At 50.2% G+C, this 19,707-nt stretch overlaps 1 protein-coding gene across 1 annotated transcript; it reads right to left on the bottom strand.

Moving 5' to 3' along the window:
* Positions 1–1,722: 1,722 nt before the first annotated feature.
* On the bottom strand, positions 1,723–16,824 carry ZNF135 (zinc finger protein 135). Its single transcript, XM_069456972.1, has 7 exons — positions 16,397–16,824; positions 14,322–14,460; positions 10,583–10,767; positions 9,885–9,918; positions 8,319–8,445; positions 7,118–7,213; positions 1,723–3,449 (listed from the first exon to the last, which is right to left on the bottom strand). Exons 1-7 carry the CDS (start codon positions 16,822–16,824, stop codon positions 1,723–1,725), a joined length of 2,736 nt encoding a protein of 911 aa, XP_069313073.1.
* Positions 16,825–19,707: the final 2,883 nt, after the last annotated feature.

Here is a 19,707-nt window from a genome sequence, read left to right as displayed (position 1 = left end):
CTCTCAGCCCTCGGGGCCACAGATGGATCATTATTGTAAAGCCTAGCCCTCCATCTCTTCAGTGTCCCATCTCATTTCTAGTTTAGTGTGCACAGCTAAATTTCTGTGCCCTACTTTTTATTTATATTACTTTTATTTGGAAATAACTTCAAACTTTTATAAAAGGCACAATAATAATAAAAATAGTACAAAGAACATCTGCACATGCCTCACCCAGACCTGCCTGTTACTAACATCCCACTTGCCCATGATCTTGGGGTGCACAATGTGTACTTGCCTATTGGCGATGCTTCCTTTGCTCACCTGGTCAGAGCATTCAGTTTCTGTACTGTATATTTGTTTTCCTCCTTTTAGAGAATAAGCAATCTGTGGGAAAACACCTTAAGATCATGTAAATATCCTGCTCATCAAAACTCCCTCCCTAAATTTACAGCCTGTTGATGATTCTTGCCTGTCGGTCTCTACCGTGGTGGTTGCAGAGTGGTGGTGGTTTCCAAACACCAGCCCTCCCTGCACTGACTAGCCAGCCTTCAGTGTTCTGCTGCCAACCAGCACCCTTACTTCTCTCCAGGTATTTAACAGAAAATATATTTCTGTTTTTTCAATGGGATATAGCTTATTGCTGTTCTTAGTTATTTGTTGCTCAAGTCGCCCCACATACGGCCAACAGGACTCCCTTCTGGGTGGCTCCTGTGTCCTTATGACATGGCTCCATTCTTTTGAGTACTTCTTTGCTTTGTCATAAGGACATTCTAAGCCCATCTTGTCCTGCCCTTCCTCAGCCCTGTCTCCAAGAACTGGTTTCTTTTAGTGAGCAATGGTATTGGAGACCAAGATCTGGGTGCCAGTTGTGTTCATTGCTACTAGGGTGTCTTCTGAGCTATGAAATATATGTACATATATAAATGGATGTAGGTACACAGGTGTATGTGTGCACATATGTGTGCCTGTACACATACAGTAAGACCTTCAATTCCAATCTGTGACTCCTTCCATACTCTATGTCCCCTCAGCACTGAGAACCCTGGCACCCCAAAAATTGTATTTACTAATTTGATAAATTCTAAAATACTTCTAAAATAGTTTTAGAATTTCCTTTCCCAAACCACTACCAAAAACAGACTTACTGAGATTTCAGGACCACCATAATTCTGTGCAAGACATGGTAAGGAGCACAAATGGATAACTTATTCTAGAGAGAAACAAAAATACAGCTAACTGTTCCCACTGGTTAACCTCAGGGGAGGTTCAGGCATCAGAGACAGTGGGTCTGTCCTGAAGGTCTCACCTCCCATACAAAGGTGCAGTGACTTGGACCATAAAGAAAGATGCAGCTGATGGGAGGCACAAGCAGGTGGCCCAGATCTCTCCAATGGAGTTGGGAGTCTGGAAAGTACAGACCACAGGCTGCTGAGCTGGGACTCAAAAGGACATAGGATATCTAGAGGGCAAGGGGAAGCCCTAGGTATGCTGGCACTGAGAATGGGCAGAGTTCATGGCTGGATCATACAGGGTGTGGGAAGGGGGCTGTGTTCAAAGGTGCAGGGAATGGAAATCATTTCCATCATCACAAACTCTTCGAGGGTGCCTGAGGAGTGTGTTGTGTATGAAGGCTTGTGTATAAATATGTGTTGTTTCTCATGAGTATGACTGGGTCAAGTCTAGGAAGAGATGAGCTATGGCTTAAGGCTTCCTCATGTCCAGAGCACACATGTAGTGGGTCTACCCAGTGTGAGTTCTCTGGTGCTTGGTAAGGGAGGAGCTGTGTGTAAAGGCCTTCCCACAGTCTCTGCACTCATACGGCTTCTCTCCTGTGTGGATCCTCCGGTGCTGAGTGAGGTGGGTGCTCTGCCTGAACGACTTTCCGCAATCCTGACATTCATAGGGCTTTTCCCCGGTGTGTGTCCTTTCATGCTGGCTAAGTGAAGAGCTGTGACTGAAGCATTTCCCACACTCATTGCACCCATAGGGCTTTTCCTTGGTGTGAATCCTCTGGTGTTCAATGAGAAGGGAGCTCTGACTGAAGGCTCTGCCGCACTCATTACATTCATAGGGCTTCTCTCCTGTGTGGATCCTCTGGTGTTGAATGAGGGGAGCAAGCTGGCTGAAGGCTCTGCCACATTCATTACATTCGTAGGGCTTCTCCCCAGTGTGGATTCGCTGATGTTTGGTTAGGGATGAGCTGTGGCTGAAGGCCTTGCCACAGTCACTGCACTCATAGGGTTTCTCCCCTGTATGGATCCTCTGATGCTGAGTGAGGTGTGTACTCTGCCGGAAGGCCTTCCCACATTGACTGCACTCATAGGGCTTCTCACCCGTATGAGTCCGCTCATGCTGGCTGAGTGAGGAGCTATGACTGAAGGTTTTCCCACACTCGTTGCATCCATAGGGCTTCTCTCCCGTGTGAATCCTCCGGTGCTCAGTCAGGAGTGTGCTCTGGCTGAAGGCTTTCCCACACTCGTTGCACTCATAGGGCTTCTCTCCCGTATGAGTCCTTTGATGCTGAATTAGTGGTGTGATCTGGGTGAAGGCTTTTCCACACTCGTGGCACTCGTAGGGTTTCTCCCCAGTATGGATTCGCTGATGTTTGGTTAAAGACGAGCTGTGGCTGAAGGCTTTGCCACATTCTCCACACTGATAGGGTTTCTCCCCCGTGTGGATTCGCAGGTGCTGGGTGAGATGGATACTCTGGCGGAAGGCTTTCCCACACTCGCTGCACTCATAGGGCTTCTCACCTGTGTGAGTCCGCTCATGTTGACTAAAGGAGGACCTAAAACTGAAAGATTTCCCACATTCACTGCATTCGTAGGGCTTCTCACCCGTGTGAGTTCTCTGGTGCTGGATCAGTGGGGCAATTTGGTTGAAGGTCCTCCCACACTGAGTGCATTTATAGGGTTTCTCCCCAGTATGGATTCTCTGGTGTTTGGTAAGTGCTGAGCTATTTCGGAAGGCTTTTCCACATTCATGACATTCATAAGGTCTCTCTCCTGTGTGTGTTCGGTGGTGTTCAACAAGTGCTGAGCTGTGACTAAAAGCCTTTCCACATTCCTGACATTTGTAAGGTTTCTCTTTAGCATAGGTTTTCTGTAGAGCATTTAACTTTGAGTCTGGTTTCTCCATCTTTCTGTGTATCCCCCATGTGTGGGGACCACACCTTTCAGGAGTCACTGGTTGAGTTGTGAGATTGGGGCTCAGACTCAAGTTTTCCCCAAACCCATTCCCTTGCCACTGCTCCTGAGTTAGTGTGTCCTCAGATGTGAAGGCCACCTGCACCACACAGCTCTCTAGGCACTCACGACTCCATTCCCAGCAGCCCTTGGTGTCCTCAACCTTGTAGTACCATAGACCATTCCACAGGAATCTTTCTACCAGGACAACACTGGTTGATTCTTCTTCAGAGATACCTTGCTTTGGAGCTGATAGTTTGACTTTGGGTCTAGTTTCCAAGTCTGAAAGAAACAAAAATGGAAATGTCCCTTAATAATCCCTGTTGTGAAGGAAAAGAGTTTGTGGTGGGTGCAGAGATCATAATTTTGAAAGGTTCAAGGCACTAGTGGCTTTGACCATTTAAAAATGCAGTTTTGCAACCAGGCACAGTGGCTCACACCTATAATCCTAGCACTTTGGGAGGGCAAGGTGGGAGGACTGCTTGACGTCGGGAGTTCAAGACCAGCCTGAGCAACACAGCAAGACCCTGTCACCACAAACAATAAAAAAATTAGCCAAGTGTGGTGGTGCACACTTGCAGTACCAGCTACTTGGGAAGCTGAAGCAGGAGGATTGCTTGAGCCCAAGAGTTTGAGCTTACAATGAGCTATGATGACACCACCACACTCTAGCTGGGGTGAAAGAGCGAGACCCTGTCTCAAAAAAAAAAAAAAAAAGAAAAAAAAATGCAGCTTTGTAAACCAGGAAAGGAACAGAAGAGAGAAAGGAAAAACAGACCAAAAATGGGGGGCTGGCATGAGGGCCATGATTGGAGTCTAGAGGGAAGCACAGAGAAGGGTGGGAAAGGGTACTGAGGAGAGCACTCAGGTCCACAGAGGCACTGGGCCTAGAAGGAGCAGTACAATGGCCAGGTGACAATGGAGGAAAGGCCGCCACATGGAGAAGGATGCTCGGCCCAGCCCTCCCACTGCTGAGACCCAGTTTCCTCTTGGTGGCTTACTGTTGTTGTAGGATATAAAAAACCCATCTGCTCCCCCAGACCAGAAACAGCTGCAATGTCTACCACTAGGAGGATGATAAATGACCTGTGGTGTGTCAGAGTACTTTGATCTGCCTAATTTTGTCTGTCTCACTAACTGGGATTCCCCGGAGGGCAGGGCATTCTGTCACCACTGAACCTCCAGCCCACAGAAGAGCTCAATAGACATACCATATGAACGGACTAATGTATTCCCTCTTCCTCCTTCCTGGCAGGACTGCCCTGGTACCCAGCCCCCTCTGCATAACCCTGGCCACAGTGTATGCTGCCCACATCAAGATGCTGGATTGGCCTAGAGGTGGGACATGGGCACCTTCCCCATATTATGTTATGCTCCAGTGAAAAGTTAAAAAAAAAAAAAAAAAAAAAAAGAGAGGTGAAGCCAACTGTGATAGGCAGAATAGTGGCTCCCAAAGACATCCACACTCTAAACCCCAGACCTGTGAATATGTTACTTTATATGGCAGGAAGGAATTAGAGTTGCTAATCATCTGACTTTAAGATAGAGAGATTATCCTGGATTACCTGGGTAGGCTAATGTAATCAATCGCAAGGGTTTTAAAATGTGGAAGAGAGGCAGAAGGGTCAGAGTCAGAGTGAATATGATGTGAGGCTTGACCAGCCATTGATGACTGTGCAGACGGACAAGGCTGTAAGCCAAGGAATGTGGGCAACCTCTAGAAGCTGGAAAATGCAAAATAAGGGATTCTTCTCTAGAGTTTCAGAAGGAACAATTCCCTGCTGACATCTTTTTTTTTTTTTTTTTTTTTTGAGACAGAGTCTCACTCTGTTGCCCAGGCTAGAGTGAGTGCCGTGGCGTCAGCCTAGCTCACAGCAACCTCAAACTCCTGAGCTCAAGGGATCCTCCTGCCTCAGCCTCCCGAGTAGCTGGGACTACAGGCATGCACCACCATGCCCGGCTAATTTTTTCTATATATATTTTTAGCTGTCCATATAATTTCTTTCTATTTTTAGTAGAGGTGGGGTCTCGCTCTTGCTCAGGCTGGTCTCGAACTCCTGAGCTCAAACGATCCGCCCAGCTCGGCCTCCCAGAGTGCTAGGATTACAGGCGTGAGCCACTGCGCCCGGCCCCCTGCTGACATCTTGATTATAGCCCAGTGAGACCTATTTTGTACTTCTGATCTCTAGAACTGTACAATAATTTGCTTTTCTTTAAGCCACTAAGTTTGTAGTACAGCTAACCTTTGAACAATGCAGGGATTAGTGACATCAACCCCCTGTGCAGTCAAAAATCTGCATATAACTTTTGACTCCCTACAACTTTAATTATTAATAGCTTACTGTTGACTACACTGATAACATAAACAGTCAATTAACACATATTTTGTATGTTATATGTATTATACACTGTACTTTTTTTTAAATTGAGACAGGGTCTCACTTGTCTCCCAGGCTGGAGTACAGTGGTGTCATCATAGCTCATAGCAGCCTCAAACTCCTGAGCTCAAACCATCCTCCTGCCTCAGCCTCCCAAATAGCTGGGACTCCAAGTGTGCCACCACACCCAGCTAATTTTTCTATTTTTTGTAGAGATGGGGTCTCACTCTTGCTCAGGCTGGTCTCGAATTCCTAGCCCCAATCCTGCCTTGGCCTCCTAAAGTGCTAGGATTACAGGCGTGAGCCACTGTGCTTGGTCTATATACTGTGCTCTTACATTAAAGTAAGCAAGAAGAAAGAAAATGTTATTAAGAAAATCATAAGGAAATTAGCCGGGCATGGTGGTGCATGCCTATAGTCCCAGCTACTCAGGAGGCTGAGACAGGAGGATCGCTTGAGCTCAGGAGTTTGAGGTTGCTGTGAGCTAGGCTGACGCCACGGCACTCACTCTAGCCAGGGCAACAAAGCCAGACTCTGTCTCAAAAAAAAAAAAAATCATAAGGAAGAGAAAATATGTTACGATTCACTATTCATTAAGTGGAAGTAGACCATCATAAAGGTCTTCATTATCACCTTCACCCTGAGTTGGCTAAGGAAGAGGAAGAGGAGAGATTTGGTTTTGCTGTCTCAGAGGTGGCAGAGGTAGAAGATGCGTGTTTAAGTGGACCCGCATCATTCAAACCCATGCTGTTCAAGGGTCAACTATAATTTGTAACAGCAGGAGCAACAGGAAGCTAACAACAGTGGATAAGGGCCAGTTCTTAGTGAGGTTGAAAGACCCTATTGTGACCCCCTTCCACACTGGCCATTCCTCTTGGACCCTGGAGATGGGGACTGTTCAAAACTGGGAAATTACCTGTTAGAGGGCTAGGATACCCCCAATTCCTACAGAGTTGCCTGCTGATCCCAGGAGCTGAACAAGTGGCATAAAGAACAGAACCACCCAGTCACCCTGCAAGCACATTGGCAGAGCCCAGCCTAGAGCCACCAACCCACAGGTGCACGAGTCATAAATGATTCTTTGGTTTCCACCACTGAGGTCAGAGGCTTGTTACACAGTGAAAGCTGACGAATCCATCACCTCAGAGCCTTTGTCCTTGCTGTTACTCTGCCTGGAACACTGTTCTCTCAGACTGTTTCATGGCTCAGGGTTCAGGTCACATGTCACCTCCATGGAGAGGATATCCCTCATCTCTCTAAAGTCCCCCCATGCCCATCCTAGTCTCTACCTCATTTCCTGCTTTCATCTTCTTAACATTCATCACAATCTGTAATCATATTACCCGCTGCTACTATTATTTTTTCTATTTATTGTTTGTCTCCCCCTTCCTAACCTGTAAATTCAGTGAAGATGGGGACTTGGTCTCACTCACAGCAAAATGAGTGCTTGGTGAACCTTCACTAAGACTGAGGAGTCAACTTTCTATGAAGAATTAGAGAGCAGATACCTTGAGGCAAGGTTTCTAGAGCCCTGGACGGGCTCTTCCCAGTCCTGCAGGGCTCCCATCTCACCTGGGCACACGCCTTGGGGAACTCCGGAGTCTACTGCCCACGGCTCTGCCTCTTGCACCAGCAGGGAGATGACGTCCGGTTTCAGAAACCAATGTCCTGTTCAGGTAGAGACCCATGGAGTGAGCTTTTGTGTCGCAGGACCTTCCCTATCCCTCTGCCCACTCCACCTTTGGTCTTCCAGGTCCCGAGTGACTGGGGTCCCAAGTAGCTACAGTTGTCACTGTAACAGCCTCTGATGCTTCTCAAGGACTCCATTCTCCCATTCTCAGTCCTTGATCCCACTCCTAGTTCTGGGGTGGACATGTGACCCAGGCATGGCCAATCAGAGCTCTGCTTCCTTCTCTGCCAACTGGCAGCGATGACCACTATGAAGGGGACCTGGCAGCCAAACCAAGACAATCCAGGAGCCTTTGATAGATGCCTAGGACCCAGATCCTGTCTTTTCTGCTAGTTCTGGACCGAGGAAAGGCACACTGGCAGCTGTCTTGTCACCTCCAGAGGGACCTATCTGGAAATGGAGCCAGAAAAAGATTGCTATGGTCTGAATGTTGGTGTCCCCCTAAAATTCACATTAGAACCTAATGCCCAATGTGACAGTGTTAACAGGTGGGGCCTCGGGGAAATTATTTATTCATGAAGGTTCTGCCCTCATGAATGGGATCAGAGCCCTTATAAAAGGGGCTCGAGGGAGCTCACTTGCCCCTTCAACCTGGGAGGATGCAGCAATAAGGTGCCATTAATGGCGAATGGGTCCTCATCAGACACTGAATTTGCTGACGCCTTGATCTTGGACTTTCCAGCATCCAGAACTGTGAGCAATACATTTATATTGTTTATAAATTACCCAGTCTAAGGTATTTGTTATAGCAGCCCAAATGGACTAAGACAAAAGTACAGAGGGAAGTGCTTAAGAGGGAGGGGCTCCTGACACATTGCAGGAAGACACAGATCCGGTTTGCGTCTAGAGCCAGTATGTCTCCCTCACCTCATATTTCTCTGCTTCTGGTGTTTTCAGATTGGGTCTGTGACATGCTAATATTGGTCCTACTTGATATTTCCTACACTAAAACATTCAGGTTCCTGAAGCCCAAGACATAGCCCAGGTATTTGCTTTGAAGGCCCAACCCTACCTCCATTTTTAACCCAGGAGAATTAGCATCCATGCTGGAGCAGACCATCAGGGACATGGGTGAAGGCTTACCCACAGAGACCAGGAGCCTGAAGGTCTCCAGCATCACATCACAGTACAACGTCCTCTGGGCAGGCTTCAGCCATCCCCACTCCTCCCAGGTGAAGTCCACGACCACGTCCTCAAAGGTCACTTGCTCCTAAAACATGACACATGAGTGCCTCCAGCCAAGCACAGCCCAGTACTGGCTGCTGGTGGGGGTGGAAGCTGGTGAATGAGGGCATCAGCCAGGCTGAGTGGGATAGAGTTCTCTTTGGTCTGGGGATTTGGATCAGGTTTTCCCAAAAGTCAGTATCTTAAAACAATATCCATTTATTATCTCTTAGTTCTTAGGTCAGAACTCCAACACAGAGTGACTGGGTTCTCTGCTCAGGGTCTCACAGAGCTAACATCCTAACTGCATTCTCATCTGGAGGCTCTGGGGAAAAATCCACTTCCAGCTTATTCTTTTTGTTGACAGAAATCAATTCCCTGAAATTGTAGGACTGAGGTCCCCATTTTCCGGCCAGCTGTTGGCCAGAGGTCACTCTAGCTCTTAGAAGCCACCCCCTTCATTGACAGCTCACAACCTGGGTATTTGCTTTCTTCTGAGACAGCCAGAATGCATTTCTCTGACTACCTCTTCTGCAACCAGCAAGGAAAAACTCTGCTTTTAAACAGCTCATGTGATTAGGTCAGGTGCACCCAGGTAATCTCCCTTCCTTCAGGTCAATCATGTTATATGGTATAACACGGTCATAGGGGTGCTATCTTACATTAACAGACTCTGGGGATTAGTGCAGGCATGCACACTAAGGGGCAGGAAACCTTGGAAGCCATCTAAGAATTCTGGTTGTCTCATTTTGCCCACAATAAGAGTTCATACATACAATTAAATAAAAATCCACATGCTGCAAAAAATACCATAAACAAATCCGAAGACTATATGGCCAACCAGGAAATGTATGTACAACATGTGATGTACTTGGTGCCCTAATTTCATTCCTTTCTAAGAGGTGGGGTCCCACTATGTTGCTCAGGCTGGAATGCAGTGGCCTGATCATAACTCACTGCAGCCCCAAAGTCCTGGCCTCAAGTGATCCTCCTGCCTTGGCCTCCTGAGTGGCTGGGACTACAGGCAGGATTTTTAAATAATTTGTAGAGATCCCACCTCAGCCTTTCAAAGTGTGAGGATTACAGGAGTGAGCAACCACACCCAGCCCATGACCCTTTTGAGGATGTGTGCGTGTCCCACCAAGGGTGGTTTCTTCTGGCGGCCTGAGGGAGGGGCTACGTTCTGGGTAAGAAGAGGCGACTGCGTGCATAGCCCTCTGGGACGGGCACTCATGGTGCCATCCTGGACCCACCAGGTCTGCTGGCACCTTCATTTTGGGCTTCAGACCTACAGAACCGTGAGTCAATCTATACTCATTTAACATCACCCACCGGCCTCAGGCAGGTGTAAGCGCAGCATAAAACCCACCCAGACAGGAATCAGCGCCGGCTGTCTTCCAGCGCGGCGGTGCCTGGGGCCTGGACAGCATGTGAGGCCAGAACGTGCGTACTCACGGAGGCCTGGCCGGGCCAAGTCATCATTACCTCTCGTGGCTTCAGGCAGAACGTCAGCTTCGTTCTGGGGGCAAAGGGCGCATAGGAGGCTAGGTCAGGAGCGCCTCACCTCACCCGCCAAACCAGGCCAGGTGAAGGATGAGCTAGCTTTTCCTGTCCCATTACACAGGGCACACTGCCTGGCTGCACAAATGGTTTCCAGGGTGCCTCAGTTTCCTCTTCTGTAAAACAAGGGAGGGTTAGGGCCAGGGTTAGGTCTGTGGCGCCCCAGGGCTAGGTCTGTGGCGCCTTGGTGGGCACAACAAGGTTTGCTCCTGGGGGGCGTGTGCACACGGCGGCGACTGCTCCCGGGGACGGGGGTGGGGGTGGGGGGAACGCTCCCTCAGTGAACCCCTGCTTAGCGTCAGGCCCCGGGGTGCCGGACGCCCACACCTTCGCTCACACCTGCGCGCTGGCTGGGGCAGGTGGGCGGGCCGCCTCCGAGGGCCCTTGCCCCTCGCGATGGGAGGCCCCGCCCTCAGTCGCTCAAGCCAGGTCCCCGGCCCCGCCCCCTCTGGGACCCAAACACCAGGGGACCAACACCAGCCCCCACCCCCGGGGAGACTCCCCGGGCCCAAAGCATCGAAAAAGTTCGACACAGACGCGCGCATGGTTAGGTCCTGCCCCGGCTGGGGCCCCAGGGAGGGTCCCAGACCTCCGCGCGGCCTAACTTTCCGTGCTTCACTCACCCGCCCGACGGCGACACAAAAGCCGGGACGCCTTCGGCGCCAGTGCGCCTGCGCCGGACTGCATCTCCCAGAGGGCTGCGCGCGCACCTCCGGTTGCTCTGCGCCCGCCCGGCGGCGCCTTGGGGTTTGGGCTTCAGCCCTGCTTTGTGGGCGCGTGGACGTTGGCTGCCCGCTTGCTGAGGGGTCTGCGGACATCGGCCCCGTGCTTCCGGAGCCGGGGACTGACTGGGGGGGTGGGGGGGCTTTGAGCCCGAGCGGTCGGGATAGGCGGGGGTCTCGGCGGGGCAGAGGAGGGCACGGTCTACCCGTCCGAGGCCTTGGCGTGACTGAAGAAGGGCCGAGAGGCGGGTGAGGAGGATGCGGGAGCGCCCTGAGTCCCCCGGCATAACTACATACTGCGTTCATGTTGGAAAGTACACTGTATACTTTATTGTTGCAAAGCAGTGATGTAAAGAACACACCAATTTAAAGCACAGTCACCAAGATCCCAAACAAGAGCGATTTGCATTTTGCCACACTGACCCAGCCATAGACAGTTCTTGGGCTGTATTTATTACATGGTTATAAGAAACATCACATAAAGACACTTTAACGTTTATAACTACACATGGCTATGTAATTGTGGAAATTGTGCATTTGAACAGCAGCGTGATACTCAGAGCTGATATGCACGCACAGATTGAATTATCATTTTGTGGACATTCACTAAAGCTTGCTAGGAGCAGGCCCAGGTACAGCAGCAAACAGTAAATGAGGTGGGCGCATTCACTGTTCCCCATTTAAGGTGGAGTTACTTTCACCAGTGTACATCAGACATTCATGGAGCAGTGAGTGGAGATAATGTAAGAAAACCAAGACTGGACCTTGTGCTTTTGCCCTTTTGAAAGGACTGATTGATTCCAATCAGTCTGGGCTTTCGAGCTGGATTTGAAGCTAAGAAAAAGTTTCAAGACACGGGTGTGTTTTTCTTTGACTGAAACAACTCGGACTCTGGAAATGGTAGAGAACACGATAAAAATTCTCATATTAAAAGAAAAACCTAGCTGGTTACATTTTCTTTATACACAAAGACACTTGCAAAGATTTGGCTGGTTCACAAATGAGTTAAAACTGTAAATTTCATAATCTCTAAAACAGTGGTGATTATGAAAAGATAGGGCTGAAAATCATAATGCACTGATGTAAACAAAGCAAAAGCAAGCTTATTGGCCTTTCTTTAAAAAATGTCATGTGTATTTGAAGACTGTAAACTCCCACATTTGTGATTGTCATACTGAGTGCTAGCCTGCTCTTCATTCTACTGCAATAAAAAGGCTTTAAAATATATATAATTCCATTTTTCAGATCCCTCACCCACAAGCCAAATGCAACAAAATATTTAATTTTTTGTTATTTTTTTATCCACAAAATGTGTACTCTTTTTTTCTTTTCCCTGATTTGCTTGATCAAAAGGCATGAATACACAACTCATGCATGATGCAGTCTTTTCCCCAAAAGTTCTGGGCAGAGTCCTGGTGAGCTGTTGGTGGTTCCACACTGGACTTGCCAAGGATACACCCCAGCCCTGATGTGGGGCCAGGTGGCCCTGTCTAGCTCTCTCAGACCTGCCCCTCTGTTTCCTTTCTCCAACCTTTCAATCCTTGGTTTTTCTCAGCCAGGTCTCTAAAAATGTGCTTGTAGGGACCTGGGCTTTTTCTAAAGAGGCAGATGCTGCTTGGCTTCAGCCAAGTGGGATCATGTAGACTGGTAAGCCCAGTGTCCCATGTCTGGATTTCTCCAAAGAAGCCAGAGATCTGGATTTCTGTGTGAAATCTCTTGATTTTTTAAAGCTGGCAGGGATTTCAAAGGTTTTAGAAAACACACTACTGGTCAAGTAAGATGAGCTGAGGGCTACTCCTGTGTGTGCTGTCCTCACTGTGGTCTGAGCCACCTCCTCTTCTCCAGTCTTCTTCCTTCCAAACCATGGCTGCGTCCTTCTCAGCTCATTCTCAGCTTCCTTTTAGTTCTGCCTGCTTTTTGCTTCTCTCTACATCTCATAGAACAGCATTTGCCTCTGCCTGGCCTGTGACAGGATCCCCCACCACGAGCAGTTGCACTGCAAATCAGTGTAGCTTCCAAGCAATTCTGTTATCATAGCATGGATAGCAGAACTGTGTCACACTGCATTTTGTGTTAAAAAAAGTTAATTTGTTCAACACATACACTTAAAATATAATGTAGCATTTACAGCTCCATGGACATATTTCTTCCTTTTTTTTTTTTTCAATCATTTTTAGAGTTTCAGAGGCTGGCAGTGTCCAGCCCTCCTCTGACTCTAGAGGCCCTGGCTGGGGTGGGGAGGAAGGTGGCTTGCAAGACTCTGGTCCTCCAGAGCATGAGCTCCCAGGACCGGGCCAGCAGCTGTTCTGTGACAAAGCCTGGAGGGCAGACAAGGAGGCTGGCCTCATGGTGACGGTTGCATGGGGCTTTTGGGAAGATGCTGGCAGAGGAAGGCACAGGGAGCCAGGCATGTGGAAGTGGCTAGGCCATCACAGGTGGGGTGAACCTAAAGAGAAGAGGGGGCTGGCACTGTCCCTCTGGCTGGCTCACCTGCCTCAGAGGTCCAAGCAAGGCTCCCTGACTGGTTACTACAGCCCAAAATAGCGTCTTGGCAGGGGCTTCAGTTCACTCACTCACCACTCATCCCTTCCCACCTTAGAGAGCCGGTTCTATCCTGGGCGAGGTAAAGTGTGACAGTGGAGACTGTTCTAGGCACAGGAAGAGCCCTTTAGTAAGAGTGAGTGTGGAAACAGGCAGGGGCAGAGGGGGTTGAGGATGCCAGTCTCTACCACCCCAGCACGGGGGCTGCAGAGGAAGCTGGGAGGGAAGCAGTGGAGCTGGTCTGCTAGACCTTATGTCTTCAGTGTCTGCATTTTAGGGGGACCCTGCAGGCTGCAGGCTAGGGATAGGATGGAGGGGAACAGGCTGGAGGCAGAGTTTGCTTAGAGGAAACTGCAGACATCCAAGAAAGGGGGAGAAAGCCTGGGGCGGATGGTGCAGAGGAGAAAAAAGAACTGAGGGGGTCAGGAGGTGGGTTCCCAGGGCACGTTATTATTGCCCACAGTGTCATCAAAAATCCTTCTGGGGCTTTGGAGGGTGGTGGTCCCTCTGGGGAGAGCGGGAACCCCAGAGAGGAGGCAGTTGGGTAGGTTTTCTTTGTTTGTTTGTTTTGCACAAGGGGAAGATGAGTTCTTTGGATAAGCTCTATTGGAGGACTGAGGGATTCCAGGCAATGTCCCTGGAGGGTAGATGGTCTGTGGGACACCAGGCAGACATCTCTGGAGAACCTGGTCCTGGGGTCTTGGGGGCCACTGCAGAGGAGGAGCCAGCCGGGTGTTGGCTGGGCCTGACTGATGCCTTTTAGGCAATGGCACCTACTTTCTTGTGCAATCCTGGCACCAACGAACAGAGCTGTGAATGTGCCTCCAGTGTGTGAGGACTGAAATGGAAACTGCATGGAATGAGCAGAGTTCTGTCTCTGCTTACCCTGTCGTCCTGTGGATCATAAACACTGTATCTGAGGGAAGGCTCAGGGGCTTCGGGAGTAATGGGTTGACTGTAGGGCTGAGGTTCCACCTTCCAACCTGTGCTCCAAGGGCTCCAAGGGAGAAGCTCATTTGCAGGATGAGAGAGAAGGTGGCTGGGAGGCAGCTGGAGCCCACTGGCAATTAAGGCATGGCATAGAGCCAGATGCCCCTACTGGGGACTGCAGGGAAAAGCTGGGGATGCCGAGGGAGCCAAGAAGCCAGGTCCAGAGGCCAACTAGGGAGAGTTCTGAGAAGGCAAACGAGGCGAAGGCAAAGGAAGTGATGGCAAACAGGTGAAGGCAGTGGAGGCTCCTGGGGGACAGAGGCTGAGAAGGGGCAGCTCAGCTGAGAAGCTGCAGCAGGTGGCGGTGGGGTGGGTCCAAAGGCTTTTCGAGTTGAAAGGCTACTTAGAAATGATTTGAAGGGAAAGGTCTCTGCTTGCATGGATTCAAAGTCAAGTGAACGCTGTGTTTCCAAGTGAAGTTGGAAGGAAAAAAAGAAAAAAAACACTTCAAGGCTTTCCTTTGAAAAAGGTCAAGTGCTGGGGACTGGCGTGGTGGGGGCTGTGGTCACCAGCTGCCTGCTCTCTGCTCCAGCTGGCTGGCCAGGAGAGGTGGCCCCATTCTTGGGAGATCATCTGGTTCTCCAAGGCCGAGTAGAAAGCCTAATTTTTATGGGTTTTTTGTTTTTGTTTTTGTTTTTTTTGACAGAGTCTCGCTTTGTTGCCCGGGCTAGAGTGAGTGCCGTGGCATCAGCCTAACTCACAGCAACCTCAAACTCCTGGGCTTAAGCGATCCTCCTGCCTCAGCCTCCCGAGTAGCTGGGACTACAGGCATGCGCCACCATGCCCGGCTAATTTTTTCTATATATATTTTAGTTGGCCAGATAATTTCTTTCTATTTTTAGTAGAGATGGGGTCTTGCTCTTGCTCAGGCTGGTCTCGAACTCCTGACCTTGAGCGATCCACCCGCCTCAGCCTCCCAGAGTGCTAGGATTACAGGCGTGAGCCACCGAGCCCAGCCTCATCGTGTATTTTCTATACTGTTTTGTAGGCTCAAAAGATGTCATATGAAAAGCAAACCACCACTTTGGAAGACATAAATCTCAGGGCCTCTTGCTCAAAAATGATGGAGCATTCCAAGACAGCAGAGTTAGTGAGGGTCCTTCGGGGCTCAGGTGGACCACGGAAGGCCCTAAGCAAATGCTCTTTGGCCCCTTTGCCCCAGTAAGAGTAAGTTCAGAGAGCCTGTTTATCCAGACTGTTCTGCCTTCAAGCTCTTAAAGGGCTATCCCCAAGCCTCTGCAAAGCGTGACTGGGAGAGCTCTCCCAAGCACGTCCCTGGCGGCCCTCTGTGACCCGGGTAGACTTACTGGTAGGTCTGTGGGAGACTTACAGCGGGAGGTGGGGAATGGTCTCTCCTCCCTTCTCCAGCCCCCTTTCTCTGGGCTAAGGGGCCTCTGACGCCTGCACACAAAAGGGTCCTTCTTGCCCCTTGGCCTATGGCGCCTCCACCAGGTGCCTCCTTCCCTCTCCCTACAGGTTAGGGACTCGCTGGGGAAGCCTTTCCTATGCCACATTGCCGCGGTGGGCTCTCACCATCCACACTTGCTACTTTTGGCCTCCCAGTATCCAATCCCTGCACTGTGGTGACATTACTAGGAAAGAGAGAGCCCTGTTCCGTGGGACTGAGCCCTGGGTGGATGAAGTCTTGACTTGGGCACACAGGGCCAAGAACACAGGAGAAAGCTCTCTCAGAGTGAAGAGGAGAGGGAGAGAGAGAACAAACACCGGCTCTTGAGGCTCCCCAAGCGGGGATGGCCCATCTGCCATGGTGCAGACCTGTCTCTAACCACAACCAGCCAGTCAAGTCTCTAGGATGGGGTCTGTGCCCCTGGGGGGGACTAAAGATCTCTAGCATTCCTAAGAGTCCTCTGAGGCGCTGTGTGTGGCAGGGAGTGGGTAGCTGGCTGGTGTCCTTCCTGGGAGAGTGGACAGTGAGGAGACACCAGACACAAAGGTGACAGGACAGATGGGCACGTGAAAAATGGAGGGATCTTTAATCACTGAGCAAGAAATTGGAGGCAGATGAGGTGTGCAGCACAATGACATTTATGCATTAAAAATTAAAAACACAGGCGAGGGGCAGGTCAAAGAGGTTTGATTGGATGGGATGCTGCTGGTCAGGAGCAGGTGGGGCAGTGCAGGGGAAGAGGAGCAGCTCCATCTTCAGACGTCCAGTGGCCCTACTGCCCTGGCACCACCCCACGGCTGGTCTCCAGGGTCCACTGAGCCTTCAGGCTCTCACCTTCCTGCTGGCACATCTGTGTGAGGTCTTCCACCAGGCTGGTGTCCTCCCTGCAGGTGCGGGGGCCCTGCGACTGCACCCAGGTCTTCATCCTGCTGGGCAGTGAGCCCAGGAACTGCTCCAGCACCAGCAGCTCCAGCATCTGCTCCTTGGAGCGCACCTCGGGCTGCAGCCACTGGCAGCACAGCTCCCAGAGCTGGCCCAGTGCGAGGTGTGGCCCAGTGGCCACATGGTACTGGAAGTGCTGGAAGCGCAGGCGCTGGGCCTCTGTGTCCCCAGGGCTGGCTGGCCCAGGGGCCTCATCCTGGTCACTTGGGTCTGGGGACTGGGGATCTCTGGGGAAGATGGGGGCTTTGGCCAGTGGGATCATTTCTCTGGCCACAGGACCCCTCCGAGAGGGTGGCAAGGAGGCTACATCCTTGGACAGAACCAGTGTCTCTGTACAGAGCCGGGCGTGACAGCCGGGCACAGTCAGTAGTCAGGGGCCTACAGAGAGGGGCAGGGACAGAGAGGCCACATCAGAAGGCAGCCTTCACTGCTCAGGATCCCCCCTCAGCTCCCCACCTCCCTGCCCTCCCTCCAGCATCCCAAGGAACTGACCCAGCCTCTCTCCAACTCATTTTGACCTAGTCTTCCACATGCCCCTCATGGGCTACTTTGTGCTGAGGTCCAGCCACTGGTTGCCCCAGGGCCTTTGCACCTGCTGTATTAGCCCAGCTCCTCCCCACTGCTTGTTCCAGCTCAGATGTCCTGAACATCATCTTCAAAGTGCTGTCCTCACAACCCCCATCCCTTCCTGAATACATCTTTTTTCCCTACTTAGTTTAGTATTTACCTCTCTCTCATTCAGTTAGTCATTCAATGCACATCTACCAAAGAGCCCAAGGAACAGAATTCCAGTCCATACACAGTGGCCAGTGCTGTCCAAAGGAACTTCCTGAGGATGAAAATGTTCTCCACCCATGCTGTCCCATTCAGTATCCACCAGCTACACATGGCTAGAGAACTTGAAATGAGGGACTGAATTTTAAATTTAAATTCCATTTAGATGGAAACAGCCAGATGTGCTACATAATAATGGATCACCCAGCAGAGGCCTCCTGCCTCTACAGGGGTAGTATTTTTGCAGTCTCCACCTTTCCTGCCAAGTGCAGGCTGGGGGAGGAGGCACGGAGGGGACAAGGGGGACTGGAGCGAGACTGTGAAAGCAGAGGGAAAGGCAGTGAAAACATAAACCTTTGTGCATTTCCTGAGCTATGGTGAACATATAACTGAAAAAAAGGTTAAAAGTTAGGAAAATGAAAATAAGCAGGAAAGTTTTTTGTTGTCAATTGTACTCTGTGCTGATCCACTGGTAAGAGTGTTCACTGGCACAGCCTTTCTGGAAAGCGCTGTGGCAGCTTGTATATCAACAATATTCCAGAAGTTTGCATGCCAGATTTAGGCACCAAGAGTCACTACAAAAGTACCCAACAGGCCGGGCGCGGTGGCTCACGCCTGTAATCCTAGCACTCTGGGAGGCCGAGGCGGGTGGATCGCTCAAGGTCAGGAGTTCGAGACCAGCCTGAGCAAGAGCGAGACCCCGTCTCTACTAAAAATAGAAAGAAATTAGCTGGACAACTAAAATATATATAGAAAAAATTAGCCGGGCATGGTGGCACATGCCTGTAGTCCCAGCTTCTCGGGAGGCTGAGGCAGGAGGATCACTTAAGCCCAGGAGTTTGAGGTTGCTGTGAGCTAGGCTGATGCCATGGCACTCACTCTAGCCTGGGCAACAAAGCGAGACTCTGTCAAAAAAAAAAAAAAAAAAAGTACCCAACAGTTGAGCTTGGTGGGATCAATTACCTTTCCTGCCAATCATGTGATGGGAGTATTCAACTATGCAAAATGCACAGTAACATCATACCATGATCAAAGAAAGTATATACATGATGTATAGATGACATGAGGAGTGGGAAAGTGAAATGCAAAATGATGGGAGTGTCTGGAAAGGGACTGCTGGGAAAGAGGCCCACAGGTGGCCAGCCAAGTGCTTTGTGTTTTTCATACTCTTCTGAATATCCTCCAAATGGTGTCCTGATCATGTGTGACCTTCATCAGCATGGAAAAACAAAACAAAACAAGGAATCTTTAGGAAGGATTTTTAAAGTAACGACAAATGCTTATGATATCACAAGTGAAAAGGGGTTTCCATGTGATTCTTCTTTCTCCATCCTCTGGTGCATTTTTCATAAGTTCTACCGTTCTTGTGCATGGGTTTCACAATCCAGGAGAAAGGAGGAGGGCAGAGCGGCAGAAAGGGCAACTCACCAGGACTGTGCCCCGCTGGTAATCTTCAAGCCTGCTTAGCTCACCACCTGCATGCCGACTGGGAGTTTACAAGCTTGGTCATCCCTGCCAAGGCCACAGGCAGAAACACTCTTATGCTGTATTAACACTTTTATATGTGTATTTTTGAAAAAAGAGAAAGGGCCCATTTCAGGGCCTCATAGGTTCAAGCAGTTCTCTCTGCCCTGGGGTCTTAGACCTTATTCTGTCAGGTGCTCAGGGAGTGAGATCCGGGCAGATTCCAGGGAGGAGGGCTGCAGCCCCTCAGCACCATGGAGAGAGGCTTAAGCTTATGGGGGACTGGGGTCAAGTGGCACTCTTAGCTGAAGGAACTAGGGGTCTACAAGGTGCTGACATCTTTGTGTGGGAACCCTGGACCAGTGTGTGTGTGGGGGGTGCCTGGGTTGAAAGAGTCCTGGCTGATGGTTGGGAGGGGGGCCTGGGATAATCAGGAGGGTGGGCTAAGGTCTATGTAACTAGTGAGGAGGATCGGGGGCCCCTAGGTCCTAGAGGCCTATTTTAGGAGGCACCTGGGATTGATGGGGCCGGGGGATCTGAGTGTCATTTGGACAGCTCAATGCCATGTGGAAGGGCCAAGTTCACCAGGGGTGGGCACTAAGATCTGAAGCCCAGGCCCCAAATTCTATTGGAGGCAGGGGCAACACTGGATGCCTAGTGAGATGGTTGACAAATTCATTGCAGGAGTAAGTGAATGGATCTGAGATAGGAGTTTACAGGGGGCAGGGGTCGTGCAGGGTTTGGGAGCTTAGGAGTACACAAGAGGAAGCACCATAATTAAATGAGAAAATTTAGGGAGGCGTGAGAGGGCAGCAGACTGGGAATGTGGGGTAGGGGTGAGGACGGTGGTTCCCACAAGCTGCTGATCGGGTGGGGGATTGTTCGAAGACTGCTGGTCCGGTGGGGG

Source organism: Eulemur rufifrons, chromosome 24 (assembly GCF_041146395.1).
Source record: "Eulemur rufifrons isolate Redbay chromosome 24, OSU_ERuf_1, whole genome shotgun sequence".
NCBI lineage: Eukaryota > Metazoa > Chordata > Mammalia > Primates > Lemuridae > Eulemur > Eulemur rufifrons.
Note: the sequence above shows the minus strand (reverse complement) of the source record. Positions and strands in the feature narration are given on the sequence as shown.

Coding starts and splice junctions, on each gene's coding strand:
- ZNF135 (XM_069456972.1), bottom strand. CDS start 16,824: ATGATCCCACTGGCCAAAGCCCCCATCTTCCCCAGAGATCCCCAGTCC. Junction 8,446..9,884: donor TCTGCCTGAAGCCACGAGAG/GTAATGATGACT, acceptor GTCATGTTTTAG/GAGCAAGTGACCTTTGAGGA. Junction 3,450..7,117: donor TCCCCAAGGCGTGTGCCCAG/GTGAGATGGGAG, acceptor TGTTTCTTTCAG/ACTTGGAAACTAGACCCAAA.